This window comes from Bos taurus, chromosome 19 (assembly GCF_002263795.3).
Source record: "Bos taurus isolate L1 Dominette 01449 registration number 42190680 breed Hereford chromosome 19, ARS-UCD2.0, whole genome shotgun sequence".
Classification (NCBI taxonomy): Eukaryota; Metazoa; Chordata; class Mammalia; order Artiodactyla; family Bovidae; genus Bos; species Bos taurus.
Window position 1 is genome coordinate 34,865,983 of NC_037346.1, and position 17,405 is coordinate 34,883,387.

Here is a 17,405-nt window from a genome sequence, read left to right on the forward strand (position 1 = left end):
GCTATTGAGTATTCCTGCTCCAAGTTCTTGTTTTCATCATACTAACGCCATTCCTTTGGTATCGTTCCCTTGTTCAGGTGTCCGACGACTGTTGGTACCTGAGGTTCACCCCAGCCACACAGCCCTCACACATGTGCAAGAGCAGAGTCACCCCTAAACATACCCAATGTGCTGGGCTGGGGGCTCCCCACCCCCCTGGGGCCCTGCCCATCCCTTCAGGCTGGCTCCCACACTCAACCCCCCAAACACAGATGCCTGTCTTTTCTGCTTGGCCCAGGTGTGTGGGAGTTGGGGGTGATGAGGAAGAGGGCTCAGCTCACCTGGTGGCTCCCACCGAGGTGCCCTAAATAGGTGTCCTGGGGAAGCTGGGCCCCTCGAGCCCCAGACCCCTCCAACGAGGCTCCTTCCTTCGCTCAGGCCACACTGCTGCCCACATTTAAGGTGTTCCCCCAGTCTCAGGTTCACCTCCTGGAGGGGAAAGTTGTCCTGCATGGCTGGGGCCTGGGACCATGGCAGGGGGTGGCGCTCCAGTGTGAGTCATCCACCCTTGGGGCTCCTCTCTCCCATCCCGGCCCAAGCAGCAGTTGTGGGTGGTAGGAAGGGCATGGCCTTTGGCATTTGGGCTCCACATTCTCACTTTCAGATTTCACAAAATTAAAATGAACTTATCTTACTCAACCTCGTGGTTAAGATGGACAACTTGGTTTGTGCCCAGCCCTCCCCCTGCTCCCAACTCTTTCCACTTGCTTAGCAGGTACTCCCACCCCCCAGGGTCCGAGTTCAGGCAGTCAGTGCTGAGGAGGTCTGAGGTCAGAGCCAAGGCCCGGGAGCCCTTGTTTAAGTATGAGGTCAGGGGCTCCGATGCCACCAGGGTCCAGGACGTCTGGGTCATGGGGGCAGGGAAGAACCCTCAGCTCCAATCAGAGGAGTCATGCCCCCCACTTGGTCCCTGGGTGCCTCACCCTGGCAAGAATATGTCCACCTGTAAACGCATATGAAGGCTCCTGTCTGCACCTCTGGTTCGTATGGAGCCTGTAAAGGAGGGAAGCCAGGAGGTGAGGCTGCTACTGCAGAGGCCTCCAGAACAGGGAGGGACACTTCCCACCTGGACCTCAGTCTACCTCCTGGTCTGTCCCTGGGGTCCAAGCCCTCTGCTTTCAGGTGCCATCGACTCAGCAGCCGGGGTCCTCTCTGTGCATGGCCTAGGCCCTGCCCACAGTTTTCAGAACCAGGATGATGGGTCCAGGCAGGTCTGATCTGAGTGCCTGGCTCCCACCGGCCTGAGGTGAGAGCAGCCAGTGCTGGTTCTCTGGCGCCATCCGGTGTCCATATGTGTGAATTGCAGCTGCCGCACCGGAGGACACCACCTGCAAACTCTCCTTTGCGAAGGAGGGTCGGGTAGGGAGGCAGCCTCATCGGCAGCGACCCTTTGGCCCCACGTCTCTCACAATAAGAACCTTTATCACTTCCAGTCTCTTTAGGCCCCAACCTGTGGGTCCAAGCCAGCACTTCAGAATCAAATCAATGATTTTTTTTTTTTAATTTCACCAAAATTGCCAACAAGGCCAAGGTGTTGGCTGGGGAGGTGATTGGTTCCCGTTTTTATGAACTTCTATCCTTAAGCATTTCTATCATTCGTCCCAGCGTGGCCCAGTCTTTTGAGGCAAGCAGTTGTGTGAACCTGCAGGCCTGCACCCTCCCCTCTGAGGCCCGGCCCCTGGGACAGGGCAGCTCTGGACAAAAGCCTACAAATGTAGCTGCTGGGGCCTCTCGTTCCCTCAGGCACAGTGCTGGGGAGACAGCAACCTGATTCCCCACAAGGTCAGGGGGTGGCTGTGTGCAGGAAACCCTCTAAATGGAAAATGGACATGAGACACAGGAGTGATACACCCCAGGAACTGGGGGGCACAGGGCATCTGGGGGTGAGGGGCATCTGGGGTGCTGGGAGTCTGGGGGTGTGGGGCATCTGGGGGTGCAGGGCGTCTGGTGGGGCTCAGGCACAGGCCAAGGTGCCCAAGACCTGCACACATGCCTGATGCAGAAGCAGAGTGATGATGTCTCAGCCACTCGGAGGTCGTAAGCATGATGGGTGTCTGAGGCTTGTGGCTGAGACAGGATTCCTGCTGGCCAGGCAGGCTGGACACTGTCCTGAGCTCAGTGGACACCCAGGGTCCAAGCTTGTCCACGGTGGCCAGGGGGATGGATGGCAGCTGCTGCTCCAGGAGCCCAGAAGTGGGCTTAGGAGTCCTTCCTTCTCTTCCTTCCCCGAGGTTGCCTGTGCCCCCAGTAATCACTGGCACCCCATCACCACATGCACACGCACACGCGCACACACAACTGCGTCCATTTCAATAGGTTGTGCTGCCACCAGGTGGCCAAGTCAGGACCAGTGCCCCGGGTTCCTGTCAGAGCCTTCCAAGTTCACTGTTCCGGATGCCAGGGAGCTGGCCACAAGGGCTCCAGCCACTGGGGCTCTGGTCACCACACCTTCCCCCACCTTGTGTCACTAAGCACATCCATTTTCCTCCACCGAGCAGCAATACTGTGGAATAAATGTCCCTGTTTTCTGCAACTCTTTCTCATGGGGGCTGACCAACCCTGGAAGAGACTCAGAGACATGTGGTTTGGCCCAGGTCCCAGCAAGTTGATGGCAAACCAGGCCCTACCCTCCTGGCTCCCACGTCCCGGCCCCTTCCACAGCCTCTCCTCTGCGGCCTCTGGGGGGCTGAGCTTGCCCCAGCCCTGCTCGCTGGGTGGCCTGGGCTCACCTGGAACCTCTCCGAGCCCTGGACTCCTGGGCTGGTTGTGGGCAAGACCAAAAGTATAAACACACTAAAACTCAGCCATGCAGGCTCATGTTCATTTTTCACTATCTGTCGTTGTTCGGTCACTCAGTCATGTCCGACTCCTCATGACCTCATGGACTGTAGCACACCAGGCTTCCCTGTCCCTCTCTACCTCCCAGAGTTTGCCCAAACTCATGTCCATTGAGTCAGTGATGCCATCCAACCATCTCATCCTCTGTTGACCTCTGGTATGCCTCTTACACTCCCCCAACCCCACATAAAGTGTTGCAAGCCACGGGAAGCGTTATGAGGCCACAGGATGCGGAAACACTGGGGTGGGTCCCAACTGGGGAAACTGACCCAGAAAGTGGAGAAACACCCTGAGTCTTTCTGCCCAAACCTGGAGCTTCTGCTCCTCCCAGGGGCTCTACATCTTGAGCCCAGAATATCTACAACATTTTCAAGGGGTCAGTCTCCACTCTCCATGGAGCTGAGGCATTTTGAGATCACGTGATGGAGCCCCAGCACCCTCCTGGTCAGGACCCACCTGCCGCTTTCCTCTCCTTCCTCCTGGCCAACTTAGGCCCAGAGCCCGAGGGGCAAGCAGGGGGTTCCTGGAGGGCAGCTGTGGGGAAGACAGCAGGAGTGGATGAGAAAGCGCAGGCAGGGGTGGCTGCCTAGGGGGCTGCTTCCCACTCGGGGACATCATGGCCGCCAGCATGGCTGCCGCCACCAGGTCAGGGTCTGTCATCCCTGACTCCGTGCAGCCCACGGCGAGGCAAACTTGCCAAGCTGTGCCTCCCAGCGCCTCTCACCTCTTAGCTCCCAGCTGGACACCCAGGGACCAGACGCAGAGGACCTTGGGGTGGGGACTAAGAACAGCATTTATTGTTCACGCCTCCAGCTAACACCCAAGGCTTGTGAACCCCCAGGTTGGAGTGGGGGCCGAGCCCTCCAGCCAGTCAGAGGCCGGGCTGTGAGGTCCCCTGCACGGACCCAGCATGACCTGGAACTCTCACTGTGTTGCTGGATCCAGGCGGGTCCCTGGGGGAGACCCCACTGGGTGTCAGGCAGGCGGCAGGGGCTGAGGTTCAGAGGGGCCACTCGACCATCTGCTCCTGCATCGTCCTCAGACCAGGTAGCTGCCGGCAGGGAGGGGGCTTCCCTGAGGGAGGGGAGGACTGCCCCACCGAACAATGCCCCAGCTCCTCCCAGACCAGAGGCCTGAGGTCGGCCTGGGCACCTGGAGTCCTGTCCAGGCCCCTGGGCCCGCCCTGCACTGAGGTCCGTGGAGAGCCCGGCCAGGCACGTACAGGGCCAGGGCTCAGCCCAGCTCAGTGGGGCCGCTTGCTGTCCAGAATCGCCCTCCAGTCATCTGCCCACGAGTGCAGCCTGCGGCTGGGGGGCTGCAGCTGCGTGTGGCGGTTGTGACAGGCTGTGAACAGGACGTGCTCCCAGCTGGGATTCGGCTCGGCCCCTGGGGGAGAGAGCAGCACCTCAGGCCCGTGGCAGGAGCCCCAGGGGGGTCACAGCAGCCCACTGGATGAGGACCCCCTTGCAGCCCTGGATCCCATTGCAGGTGCTCATTGGAGGCTGACCCTCGAGATGTCTGCCTGACCTGCCCCCGTGCCTGGGCATCCTGCCCCCATGCCCAGGCCAGCTTTGTCACCAGCTGTTGACCGTGGGCCCCGCAAGTCCCTCAAGCTTCAAGTTCCTCGTGTGGATTCCACTTTCTGGATGCTGATGGGGGTAGAGATGAGGATGTTTCCCCAGCCAGTTCCAAAATTAATCAGGGAAGGAATGTTTCAGATTTTCCCACTGAGGTGTACAAGAGAATACGATTTAACCCCGAAACTGCTGACGACCACCAGCAGGGGAGCATCTGCCAGAGCATGCAGGCAGAACCAGGAGATAAAGAAGCCGAATCTGGTGGATGCTGTCTGAGATCCTAGATTCAGCCACACCTGAAACCCTCCCAGGAAGAAGAAATGTAAAAAGGCAAAACGGTTGTCTGAGGAGACCTTACAAATAGCTGAGAAAAGAAGAGAAGCAAAAGGTAAAGGAGAAAAGGAAAGATATACCCATCTGAATGCAGAGTTTCAAAGAATAGCACAGAGAGATAAGAAAGACTTCCTAAGTGCCAAGAAATGCCAAGAAATAGAGGAAAACAATAGAATGGGAAAGACTAGAGATCTCTTCAAAAAAATGTGAGATACCAAGAGAATGTTTCATGCAAAGATGGGCTCGATAAAGCACAGAAGCAGAAGATACTAAGAAGAGGAGGCAAGAATACACAGAAGAACTATGCAAAAAAAGATCTTAATGACCCAGATAACCACGATGGTGTGATCACTCACCTAGAGCCAGACATCCTGGACTGTGAAGTCAAGTGGGCCTTAGGAAGCATCACTACGAACAAAGCTGGTGGAGGTGATGAAATTCCAGCTGAGCCATTTCAAATCCTAAAAGATGATGCTATGAAAGTGCTTCACTCAATATGCCAGCAAATTTCGAAAACTTAGCAATGCCCACAGGACTGGAAAAAGTCAGTTTTCATTCCAATCCCAAAGAATGTTCAAACTACCATACAATTGCACTCATCTCACATGTTAGCAAAGCAATGCTCAAAATTCTCCAAGCCAGGTTTCAACAGTACATGAATTGTGAACTTCCAGATGTTCAAGCTGGATTTAGAAAAGGCAGAGGAACCAGAGACCAAATTGCCAACATCCCTTTGATCACAGAAAAAGCAAGAAAATTCCAGAAAAACATCTACTTCTGTTTCATTGACTACGCTAAAGCATTTGACTGTGTGGATCACAACAAACTGTGGTAAATTCTTAAAGAGATGAGAATACCAGATTGTCTTACCTGCCTCCTGAGAAATTTGTATGCAGGTCAAGAAGCAACAGTTAGAACGGGACATGGAACAACGACTGGTTCCAAATTGAGAAAGGAGTATGTCAAGGCTGTATATTGTCATCCTGCTTATTTAACTTATATGCAGAGTACATCATGTGAAATGCCAGGCTGGATGAAGCACAGGCTGGAATCAAGATTGCTGGGAGAAATATCAATAACCTCAGATATGCAGATGACAGCACCCTTATGGCAGAAATCAAAGAGGAACTAAAGAGTCTTTTGATAAAAGTGAAAGAGGAGAGTGAAAAAGCTGGCTTAAAATTCAACATTCAGAAAACAAAGATCATGGCATCCGGTCCCATCACTTAATGGCAAATGGATGGGGAAACAATGGAAACAGTGACAGACTATTTTCTTGGGTTCCAAAATCACAGCAGATGGTGGCTGAGGCCATGAAATTAAAAGATGCTTGCTCCTTGAAGAAAAGCTATGACAAACCTAGATGCATATTAAAAAGCAGAGACATTATTTTACCAACAAAGGTCAGTCTAGTCAAAGCTATGGTTTTTCCAGGAATCACGTATGGACGTGAGAGTTGAACCATAAAGAAAGTTGAGCACCAAAGAATTGATTCTTTTGAACTGTGGTGTTGGAGAAGACTCTTGAGAGTCCCTTGGACTACAAGGAGATTCAACCAGTCAATCCCAAAAGAAATCCGTCCCGAATGTTTATTGGAAGGACTGATGCTGAAGCTGAAACTCTAATACGTTGGTCACCTGATGTGAAGAACTGACTCATTGGAAAAGACCCTGATGCTGGGAAAGATTGAGGGCAGGAGGAAACGGGGACAATAGAGGAAGTGGTTGGATGGCATCACCGACTTGATGGACATGAGTTTGAGCAAGCTCTGGGAGTTGGTGATGGACAGGGAAGCCTGGCGTGCTGCAGTCCATGGGGTTGCAAAGAGTTGGGTACTACTGAGCTACTGGATTCAACTGAACTGAACTGAAGCCCTCCCACGTTAGCTTTTCAGTTTGGTGAACCAATCATTCCCCCTCGCCTTAATAAGCAAACTCAAGGTTTGTTTATTTTGGGGGGAGGGGGACACCCATAAGCAAAAGGGAAAAATACAGCTCCAAACCACCTTCAACTACAGAAATTAGGTTTTGCTTTCCTGGTTTACATATTAGATTCAGTCCAAATTACTTTTGAGGAAAAAAGAAAGGATTCTGTTGCTAAAAAGAAATGTTTGGCAGCCAGAGTCTGGCCCTCATTTAACAGGAAGGCAAGGCTTCAAGGTGTATGGTGACGCGATCAAGGCTGCCCCAGTGCATTACCCCGGGGCTGGACCACTCTCCCTGACTCCCTGGGGGTGCGTGTGGGGAAGAAGCTTGTCTCTCTGAAAGGGAGGAGGCTCAGCTCAAGGTTCAAGGCTGGACAGGATGCCTCACACAGATCTGGTGACTATGGGGCTGGGGGATGGGCACTCGGGTTGGGGCCCCCATGCCTGCCCCTCCCCTACTTCAGGCCACTTGCCTGTGATGTCCACCCGGTCGTCTATGAGGAGGTCAGCGGAGACCACGGTCTTGTCTCTGGTCAGCACAATCTGCTCCAGGAAGTCAGGGCCAAAGTGCTTCTCCACCCAGGCATACTGGAACGAGAGCGGGCCAAGAAGGGGGGGGGGGCGCTATGAGGCCAGGGCACCACCAGGGAGACTACCCACGTGCAGGGGACCACAGAGCCATCCCAGTCCACAGCTACGAAGCGGCAGTACCGCGGCTCTGACCAAACACCCCAACCCAGCTCAGGTCCCCCATGCACCCTGCAAGGCTCCAGCTCAAGGAAAAGGGATGCAACCCTTAGGTGCGTCGTCCCTTCCAGAAGCCCTGACCAGCCTGCCTTCCAGCCCTACCTGAGCTTTGGTCTGGAGGCCACATGAGAACTGGACCCACAGCGGGAGTGGGTGTGCGGTGCCAGAGCCAGGGGTACAGGCGTGTCTGGGGGCTCCGCCAACACCCTGCTCCAAGTGACCTTCCCCAGCAGATGGGGAATCTGCACAAATGGCCCACTTCTCTTAAAGCCCCTCCATGGTCACAAAGTAACATGAACATCCCAGAATAACTGGGTGCTGTTAGGTTCACTAAATGGGTTCACAAGGCTGTCTCCTTGCCAAGCTGGGTGAGTACAAGCTGACATCTGGGCCATCCAGGACTTGGACACTCCAGGCCTGGCTTTGCTTAAAAACCCTTCAGAGGCCTTGGGGTGCCTGTTGCTTGAAGCCCAAACCAATGGTTCTGTAAAGGCCCTGCCTTTCAGCCTCTCCCTCCCCTTCCTGCTTCTGCCCCTGTGCCTCCCCCAGGTCTCTTGGCCTTTGCTCAGCTGTCCCACCACTCACAACTGGTCCTCCCAGTTCCTCCCTTCCCCAGAGAGCCAGCCTGGGCTTCTGGACTTCCTCCCTGCTGGAGCACAGAGCCGGGGACACCTGTCTCTTTTCCTGCCGCGCTGTCCTCAGCTCCCAAGAGCAGAGAGAGGCATTTTTCAGCCCCAGATGCCCAGTGTTGTAGCAGGGGCCTGGTAACTGTTTCCTGAGTGACAAATGTATTTACTTTTTTATCGCTAAAGTAATGGCTAATCAAAGAGATTTTGAAAAATCAAGAAAAGTCAGAGAAACATCTATAGTTGACAGAATTTCCTTCCTTCTTTTTTTTAACGTTTGGGAGGAGGCCCCGGCCCAGACCCCCAGGTGGGCTGGATGGGAGGGTCCCAACCCTTCCCCAGGACGCAGGCAAGGTGAGCAGAGGCCCCGCAGCAGGTGTCTCACCTTCTCGAAGGGACAGTACTTGTACATCTTGATGGGGCTCGTGCAAATGAAGACGTCAGTGCTGGGGAGAGAGCGGGCTGGTGAGGCTGTGTGCCCACAGCCCCCCTGCCTGGGCCTGCACCTGCCCCCACCCCATCGCCACCGCCCCGGCCACCACGTGGGACACCAGCCCGGGGCCTGCAAACCACACGGCAGCCCCCGTTGCAGCAGCCACACAGAGGTTTGGGACCACCACCCAGACGTGACAGGAACTACTGGGGAAGGTGAGCAGCGTCCAGCCAGGGAGGCTTTACAGGACAGAGCCAGTTATCAGGGACATCAGGGCCCCGCTCGGCGTGGAGCCAAGAAAACTGCAAGCCAGAGTCTGGGTCAAGGGCTGGTCTTCCTGGGCCCTCAGGGACCCCTGAGGTCTGTGCTGCACCAGCGCCTCCCACAACCCCAGACCCAGCACCCACCAACAGTGCCAACAGGTTCCCTGCCCCTCGGGTCGCACCCGTGGGACACTGGGTCCCAGCTCTCTGCAAAGCAGTCCCAAGAGACCTCAGTCAGACTGCGGCCCTGGGTCTCTCCTGCTGTGTCTCCGTGGAGTTGCCTGTTTCGGACATTTCATGTTTAACGGAACCCCACAGCACGTGGTCTTGTCCTTTGGGGTCGTGTTTTCAAGGGCACTGGCACTTCAGGCCTCTTTCTTGCCCGGTGACATCGCGGTGAGGCACACGCTGCCAGGATGGAGGGCGCAGCTGCTTCGCCCAGGCATCGAGCTGCTGGGGACACCCATGCTCAGGGCCTGGTGGATCTGCACCTCCATTTCTCTTGGTTCGACTGCTGGGTTACAGCCGGCTCCACGCCCCGGGGACATGGCTGCTGAGGTAGCAGCTGCATCTGTTTCGATCCCACCATCAGCAACAAGGACTCCAAGCTCCCTCCATCCTTGGCTACACTTGTTTTTCTTGTCATAGTCGTTCCGTGGGCTTCCCGCTGTGGTTGTGACTCATTTCCCTAAGGATGAATAACGCTGAGGCAAACTTCACATGCTTAGTTGCCATCTGGAGCTCTTCTTTGGAGAAATGCCAAATTCAGCACCCGAGCCCATGGTTTTAAAACCTAAGTGAGATGACACCCTTCTCTCTTCAACCACATGCACTATATCCTTCCTGCTCCACACTCGCTGAAACCTTGGTCTCCTTTGTTACCAAGTCAGCAAAACCCTTCCCCTCCGGGGCCTGTACCCCTGCCCACTCTGCACTTCACTATTCACTTCGACCCTGCAGGTCTGGGGTCAGATGTCGCCTTCTTGGAGAAGCATCTGCACCTGAACGAGCCCCTCCCAGGCAACCTCCAACACAAGCATTAGACACAAGGCTCTCCACTTGGTTATGACTCGACCCCTCTCTCCATGCAAACTTTGGGGACAGACTGATCATCAGAATTGTCTACCCAGCTAAGATCCAGAGTGGAAGTAAAGGGCCAACACATGTCACAAGCTGGAATGTCTGCAAAATAGAGCAGCTGTGAAAAAGCTCCAGAACCCACATTCCTCCTCTCCCGCCCCCTAAAGAATGCTCAAACACATCTGCAAACTAACAAGTTCTGGGAACCCAGCCCACCACGAAAAGAAACCTCTAATGGACGTTCCCCATGCTGCTTTGGCCAAAGGACACTCTTCTTGCTGCTCACCTACTAAATCCTGCCGAGTAGTAACAGTGGCAGCTAACGCTTACACTGTGCATTTTACAGGTGAAGAGACCGAGTCACAGAGAGTTTAGAAACGTGCTAAGGGTCTGATTCTGGAGAAGTGGGCTCACTCTGGTTCACACTGAGCCTTAACCATCATGCAACCCAGCTCTCCAGACTACAGCTGATGAGTGTGGTCCAGACAAGAACAGAGCTTTTAAAAGCTTTATATGGGATTCCCCTGGGGGTCCAGTGCTTAAGAATCTGCCGTGCAATGCAGGGGACACATGTTTGGTCCCTGGTTGGGGAATGAAGATCCCACATGCTGCAGAGCAACTAAGTCTGCACACCACAACTAGAGAGTCCATGTACTGCGACCAGAGATCCCGCACGATACAACCAAGACCCAAAACAGCTGGGGGGAAAAAAGGCTTTGGTGCAAAAGCTTTCTACACGTTCTCTGCCTCTCTGGGCTTTTGCTATAGGTGGAAGAAGTTGTATCACACTGCTCCAGTGTAAATCAAGTTCAAATCATAGACTAGAATAGAATATACTGCTCAGAGGGCCTGATGTCCATTTATCACATTAGAACCTTGAAAGCTGATGAAGTTCAAAGGCAGTTACATGGTATGTGCATATGTGCTGAGTCGCTTCAGTAGTGTCCGATTCTGTGAGACCCTATGGCCTGCAGCCTGCCAGGTTCCTCTGTCCCCGGGATTCTCCACGGAATAATACTTGAGTGGGATGCTGTGCCCTCCTCCAGGGAATCTTCTCAACCCAGGGGTTGAACCCACATCTCTTATGCCTCCTGAACTGGCAGGTGTGTTCTTTACCAACAACACCACCTGGGAAGGCCAGTTACATGGCACTGCTGCTGCTGCTGCTAAGTCGCTTCAGTCGTGTCCGACTCTGTGCGACCCATAGACAGCAGCCAGCCAGGCTCCCCCGTCCCTGGGATTCTCCAGGCAAGGACACTGGAGTGGGTTGCCATTTCCTTCTCCAATGCATGAAAGTGAAAAGTGAAAGTGGAGTCACTCAGTTGTGTCTGACTCTTCGCGACCCCAAGGACTGCAACCTACCAGGCTCCTCCGTCCATGGGATTTTCCAGGCAAGAGTACTGGAGTGGGGTCATTGCCTTCTCTGGTTACATGGCACAACCAAGGCCAAATCACACCAAATATTTGATTTGTCATTGTGACTACTAAATTCAAGCAAAACTGTGACCAATAAAAGTTATGCAAGCCTAGAAAGAAATCCTAACATTTATGGGCAATTGACTTTTGACAAGGAAGCCAAGACCATTCCATGGAGGAAAGAAGGGTCTTTTCAACAAATGGCTCTGGGACAACTGGATTTCCCACACGAAAAAGAAGGAAGTAAGACCTCACACCACATGAAAAAAATTAACTCAAAATGAATCAAACAAACTGAACAAAAGAGCTAAACCTATACCACTCTTAGAAGAAAACACAGGAGCAAATCTTTGTGACCTTGGGTTAGGCAAAGGATCCTTAGAGATGGCACCAAAAACACAAACAGCAAAAGAATATAACAGATAAATTTAACTACATCAAAATAAAAACTTTGGGTTCTAAAGGACACCAGCAAGAAAAGTAAAACAATCATAGAATAAGAAACTGTATTTGCAAGTCATATATCTCACAGGGGACTTGTTACCCAGAATAAATAAAGAGCTCTTAAGAGTTAACAATAACAAAAACGACAAATAACCCAATTGAAAAAAAGTTAGCAAAGGATCTGAATAAACATTTATCCCAAAAGGACAGACAGCTGATATGCACACCAAAAGAAGCTGCATAGCATTTGTCTTCAGAGAAATGCAGATTAAAACCACAATGAGATACCACATCACACCCACTAGGACGGCTGGAATAAAAAAGACCACAGCTAAATAAAATAAATACGTTTTTTTAAAGAGACTTCCCCAGTGGTCCAGCGGGTAAGACTCCACCCTCCCAATGCAGGGGGCCTAAGGTTCGATCCCTGGTCAGGGAACTAGATCCCCGCATGCTGCAACTAAGACCTGGTGCAGCCAAATAAATAACAAATAAAATAAATATTAAAAAAAATAATAAAAGACTACAGCCAGGGTTGGGAGGAGGAGCTGGATCCCTTTGATATTACTACTGGGAACGTAAAACGTGCAGCTGAAAACAGTCTGGATTCAGCCCATGACCCGGCAGTTCCACTCCTGGGTACACACCTAGGAGAAACAAAAACAAGCGACCACAGAGACCTGTAGATGAGGGTTCACAGCAGGGTTAGTCCCCGTGTTTAAAAAGAAGGAACACCCCAAGGTCTACCAGTTAATGAGCAGTTGGACAGAACACGGTGGGCCACAGGACTGACAGTCACTTGGCAGTAAAATGAGATGAAACCCTGATTCACCCTGGGACACAGATAAACCTGGAAACATGCTGAGTGAAAGAAGCGGCCACAGAAGGCCAGATACCATAAGAAATGTATATGAAACGTCCAGAAGAGGCAAATCCACGACAGGAGGCCTACTGTGGTTGCCATGGGCGGTGGGGGGAGGCAGGAACAGGCAGCGACTGTGGATGGTCCAGGGTTTCTCTGCGGGAGATGGGGAGCGGATAGGCTGTGAAGCTGATGATGGTGATGGGTGAACACCTCTCTGACTCCGCTAAAAACCACCTGGGTGTGGGCTGCATGAATTACATCTCAGTAAGACGACTGTTTTTTAAGCTCTCAGAGGAGGAGCACTGTGTTACTGGATTGTGGTGGGCACTGGTTCCGGGTGCAGGGGGGGCTTTGGCTCACAGGGTCAGATGGATGGCTCCCCCTCCTCCTGCTGCCACCTCCTCCCCATCTCTCCCAGGTCCCCATCGCACCCCTTCACACACGTGGCCCTGTGTTATCACAGTCTTCCTGAGTGATGCTCTGTTCACCGCCTGCTCCCCGGCTGGACTGTAAGCTCCAGGGTTGCAGGGAACGAGTCTAACAGTTGGTTCTCAGGGACGTGCTGAACAAATGAACCCAGGACACCCAACAAAGCGTGTCAAACTAGATTCCACATTCTCCCAAGTTACTAGATGGAAGCATCTTAGCCTGCAGAGAGGCCCTGGAGGATTTACCAAGCAGGCCCATGCAGGGTGTAGGGCAAGCAGGAGGAAGACAGGCAAAGGGCACACAGGAAGGGGCGTGGACCCTGGGCCAGGACAGACTTACCTCTCCAGGTTGGCCATCTGTTTCACAGCTTCTACAGCTCCCGGGAGAGGTTCGAGGTCAAAGAAGAAGTTCTCAGACTCCCAGATGCTGATGGCCTTCTCCTGAGAAGAGGGGGAAAAAAAGCAGGTGACGCCCGGGGTCCTCAGCACCCTGAGCCCCACACCTGAGGATAGTCTTCCCGAAGGCAGGTTGGTGGAGTGGGCGTGTACTCCAGCCCCTCTCCAGGAGGGGCCCAGCTTCCGCAAGGATCCGGCAGGGGCCAGCTACAGGGTTCAGAAGCTGGCTTTGCTGGAGGCCCCGCGGGAATCAGAGGGCAGAAAGGCTGGCCTTCAGGAACCACGCCCTTGCCTGATTCTAAGGGCCAGAGCACCCTTCAGGCTGCAAGGGCGGGCCAGGTCCTGCCTCGATGCTGAAGCCCTAACTCATGTTCAGTAGCTGGAGGAGCTCAGGCCCTTCCGAGCCCTATGGAATAGAGGCATGGGCAGAAGGTGGGCATGGCTGCTCAACACCACCAAAGCAGCTCCTTATCTGTGCTATGTGTTGGGATGCCAATAAACACTGTGTTTTTAAAAAAAAAAGTATTCTGCTGTTTTAAAGTTTAAAAGTCCCAAATGCAGACCCTCATTTCACATGTGAGAAAACCAAAGCTCAGAATGGGGACAAGACCGACTTAATGTCACACAGCAAAATGGTGGCTTCCAACCCACCTGGCGAGAAGTGCCCATCTTATGCTGCAGTATGCCACTTCCTTCCAGGGCCAGGCCAAGGAGAAAGTGACAAACCCCAGCCTCTGAGAAGCAAGAAACAGATCCCCTTCAGGTCAGAAGCCCCCCGTCCCAGAACAACTGCTTCCCCCACAGTGAGCACACGGAGGTCACACAGGTTGGAGGTTAACTCAATGGATTTAAGCAAACCAGTGCTTATTGCTAACATACACTATGTCTGAGTCTCACATCTCTCAAGGGGCAAGAACTGCCATCCCCAGGATCCAAATGAGGCAGCTGGGCTTCACAGGCTGTTTTCAAAGCCACTTGAAAATTTTTTTCAAGTTCAGAACTTGAACTTGGGTCTCCTGACTCAAACGGACGCGGTGCGAGTGTGACTGGTGGAAAGCAGGCTCGAGAAGGAGTCAGAAGTGCTGGCCCTAGCGGTGTGACCTGGGGCTAACCACTTCACTTCTGACCAATGCCCAGCTTCCCTCCCTACCCTCAACCTGCCCTGAAACCCTGGTCAAGGCATTTCCTCTCTCTGGGATCAGTTCAACTGTCCAACAGTGTAAGATTCTAAGTCAGTTACAATGAGCTATGCCTTCCTCTGTCCTGCTCACCCCTAGGCATGTGAAGATCAAAGGAAATACAGACAGACCCATGTTTTGTAAACCATGGATGCCTCCGTGTGTAAGCTGGGTGCCTGACTGGGTGCTTTGCAGGCAGATGCTGGACCAATTGTGCCAGGGGAGACCCAGGGAGGTCCTGCTGTGAGCGGTGCTAGAGATAAGGTCACATGTGCCTCTATTAAAGCCCCGTTGCCTGCAAGGTTCCCAGGAGCAAACTCTCGGAATAGCCCTCCTTGGTGCCCCTGGAGCTCTGCTCCCAGGCCTTGGAAACCAGCAAATCATCCCCTCAGAGCCAGAGTCTGCATATGGGCACAAGGGACTGGAAGAGCCACTGGCCTGAGAGCTGGGGGTGGGCTTGCCTTCTGCATGGTAATGCGGTCCTGGGAGGAAAGAGGTACTGAGACTGCACTGCTGAGCGCCCTCTGTGAATGAACACACACAGGGTGGAGGAGGACGTCAGAGCCTGCAAAGTTACTAGGGCGTTTTTAACTGGGTATCAGGACTGGGAGGAGTCAGCACCCCAGGCTTGGGGGAAGGTCACCTTCTGAAGCGCTTGGTGTTCCTGAAGAGAAGGAGCACTTGATTTCCTTTGGAACTCTGGCCCCTCCACAAACCAGAATTCTGTCAAGATGCCGTTCGTGAGTCACAGAGCTGGCACTTGGGGGAGGACAGAGGACAGGACCGGATGACCTTGGCACGCAGACGGACTGTTGGATCCTGGCTGCCCCTTTCACAAGGGAAAATATCAAGCCTGCCTCGGAGAGGAGGGGATGCAGGCTAGCTGGGTTACAGAACAGGCTCTCAAATCCTATCAGCTCACCTGGCAGCCACCTCAGAAGGCCCGGTGAGGGACAGCAGAAAACACTGGGCCTCTAGGTTGGTCCAGGGCAAAATCTGGCTCCTTTCACCAAGCAGTTTAAATGTACAAGCCAAACCATCTGTCTGGGAGCGAGCCTGCTATCTCCTCTCCATACACCATGGACTCAAGAGAGTAGAGCACTGCGGGAGGGGGCCTGTCAGGTGCTCAGAGGGGCCGGCAGGGCCAGTGGATAAGCCAAGGAGTAGATCCAAACCCACCGTGCACTGACTCCCTGTGTGCTGTGATGTCCAGAAAGGCTCACAATATCTCTGGGCCTAATTCTACTGGGAGCCACGCTTTGCTGTAAAAAGGCGAAAAGAATGGATGCTAAAGATGCTCATCAAATCTACGAGGAGGAGGACACAGGAATGTGACTTGAGGTCAAGTACATCCAAAATTAAAGTCAGTTGAAGATGGAGAGTTGGATATACTACGCTTTATGTACTCCTGAATTTTGAGAAGCCCTCGATGACAGCCAACAGCGTGGCCCCCCAGGACTCGGTGCTACGGGAGTCGAGCCCCAGGGCCACGCGCGCCCGGGGTGGGGATGCTCACGCTCAGCCCGGGCTGCAGACGGCCGTACTGCTCCGACACCCAGAAGCCGCGCCGGTCCTCCAGCGCGATGAAAGGCTGGTCGGGGAAGCGCGCGCGGAACTTCCTGAGGAAGCCGCCCTCGAAGTCGGCCAGCACGCCGTCCATGTCCACCAGCACTCGCAGGGCGCGGCCAGCAGGCCCACCCGACGCCCAGCGCCGCCCTGCCGGCCCCGCCGCGCCGCGGGGCCTCCGCGAGCACCAGCAGCGCAGCCGGATCATGGCCCCACGCGGGCGCTCGCCGCGGGCACCGGGGCCATGACCGCGGGAGAAGACACTGCGGCCAGGGGGCCGGGCGCGGGGCGCGCCGGGTGCGGGGAGCGCACGGAGCGCGCGCGGCGCCGGGGGCGCGCGGGGTACGGGCGGGGGGCGCGGGGCGCGGGGGGCAAGAGCGCGCAGGCTCCGGCCCCAGAGCGAGGCTGCGGTTTCGCCGCCCTTAAAGGGACCCGCGCCGACCGAGGCGGGCCCGAGGGGCGTGGCCTGGAGGATAGTTCGGGGCGCTGGGCTGTCTCCGGGGCGTCCGCAGTCGCCGGATCTCCACTGGCACCTTCTCCTGGAACTCTGGGCCTGGGCTCCCTCCTCCAACTGCCACAGCGAGGATGGAGCAGGCCTGTGTCGAAGAGACGTTTACTGAGCCCCTAGAGCATCTCTCAGTGGAGCATACGGACGAGGTCCTGCCATCTTGGAACTTACATCTTAGAAGGGAAGATGGACAGGCAGCAAATAAGCCAATAACACAGGCAGAAGAATTTAAGGGAGGGAACCAGAACAGGGTGATGCGCCCCCTGCTTTACAGTGACTAGCTGGGGAGAGCTGCCAGAAAAGACACTCGCCTTGCAGATATCACAAAGCCTTAATAAAACTGGAGACTTTCAAATGAATCCATAAATAAATATTGTTATGTATCCTGTTATAAGTGGGTTTTGGGAGGAGGGATTTAAAATCTTTTATTGTCACTCTGGTTGAAAAAGAAACAGTTACTATTGTTCTGCTGCTGCTGCTAAGTTGCTTCAGTCGTGTCTGACTCTGTGCAACCCCATAGACGGCAGCCCACCAGGCTCCACCGTCCCTGGGATTCTCCAGGCAAGAACACTGGAGTGGGTTGCCATTTCCTTCTCCAATGCATGAAAGTGAAAAGTGAAAGTGAAGTCGCTCAGTCGTTTCCGACTCTTCCCGACCCCATGGACTGCAGCCCACCAGGCTCCTCCGTCCATGGGATTCTCCAGGCAAAAGTACTGGAGTGGGGTGCCATCGCCTTCTCCTTAC

At 54.1% G+C, this 17,405-nt stretch overlaps 1 protein-coding gene across 2 annotated transcripts in view; it reads right to left on the reverse strand.

Annotated features, from left to right (window-relative positions):
* NT5M (5',3'-nucleotidase, mitochondrial) overlaps nt 1-16,499 on the reverse strand; it is a 25,236-nt gene extending 8,737 nt beyond the window's left edge. Inside the window, exons 1-5 of one of the 2 annotated variants that reach the window (NM_001206262.1) lie at nt 16,104-16,487; nt 13,354-13,454; nt 8,470-8,530; nt 7,185-7,299; nt 3,651-4,263 (exon numbers count right to left, since the gene is read on the reverse strand). In NM_001206262.1, the coding sequence (NP_001193191.1) occupies nt 4,121-4,263; nt 7,185-7,299; nt 8,470-8,530; nt 13,354-13,454; nt 16,104-16,361 (678 nt within the window). In that variant the 5' untranslated portion in view covers nt 16,362-16,487 and the 3' untranslated portion in view covers nt 3,651-4,120. Of the gene's footprint in view, nt 1-3,650; nt 4,264-7,184; nt 7,300-8,469; nt 8,531-13,353; nt 13,455-16,103 lie in introns of those variants that run through there. The other variant, XM_005220403.4, reaches the window with a different exon arrangement.
* Nucleotides 16,500-17,405: the final 906 nt, after the last annotated feature.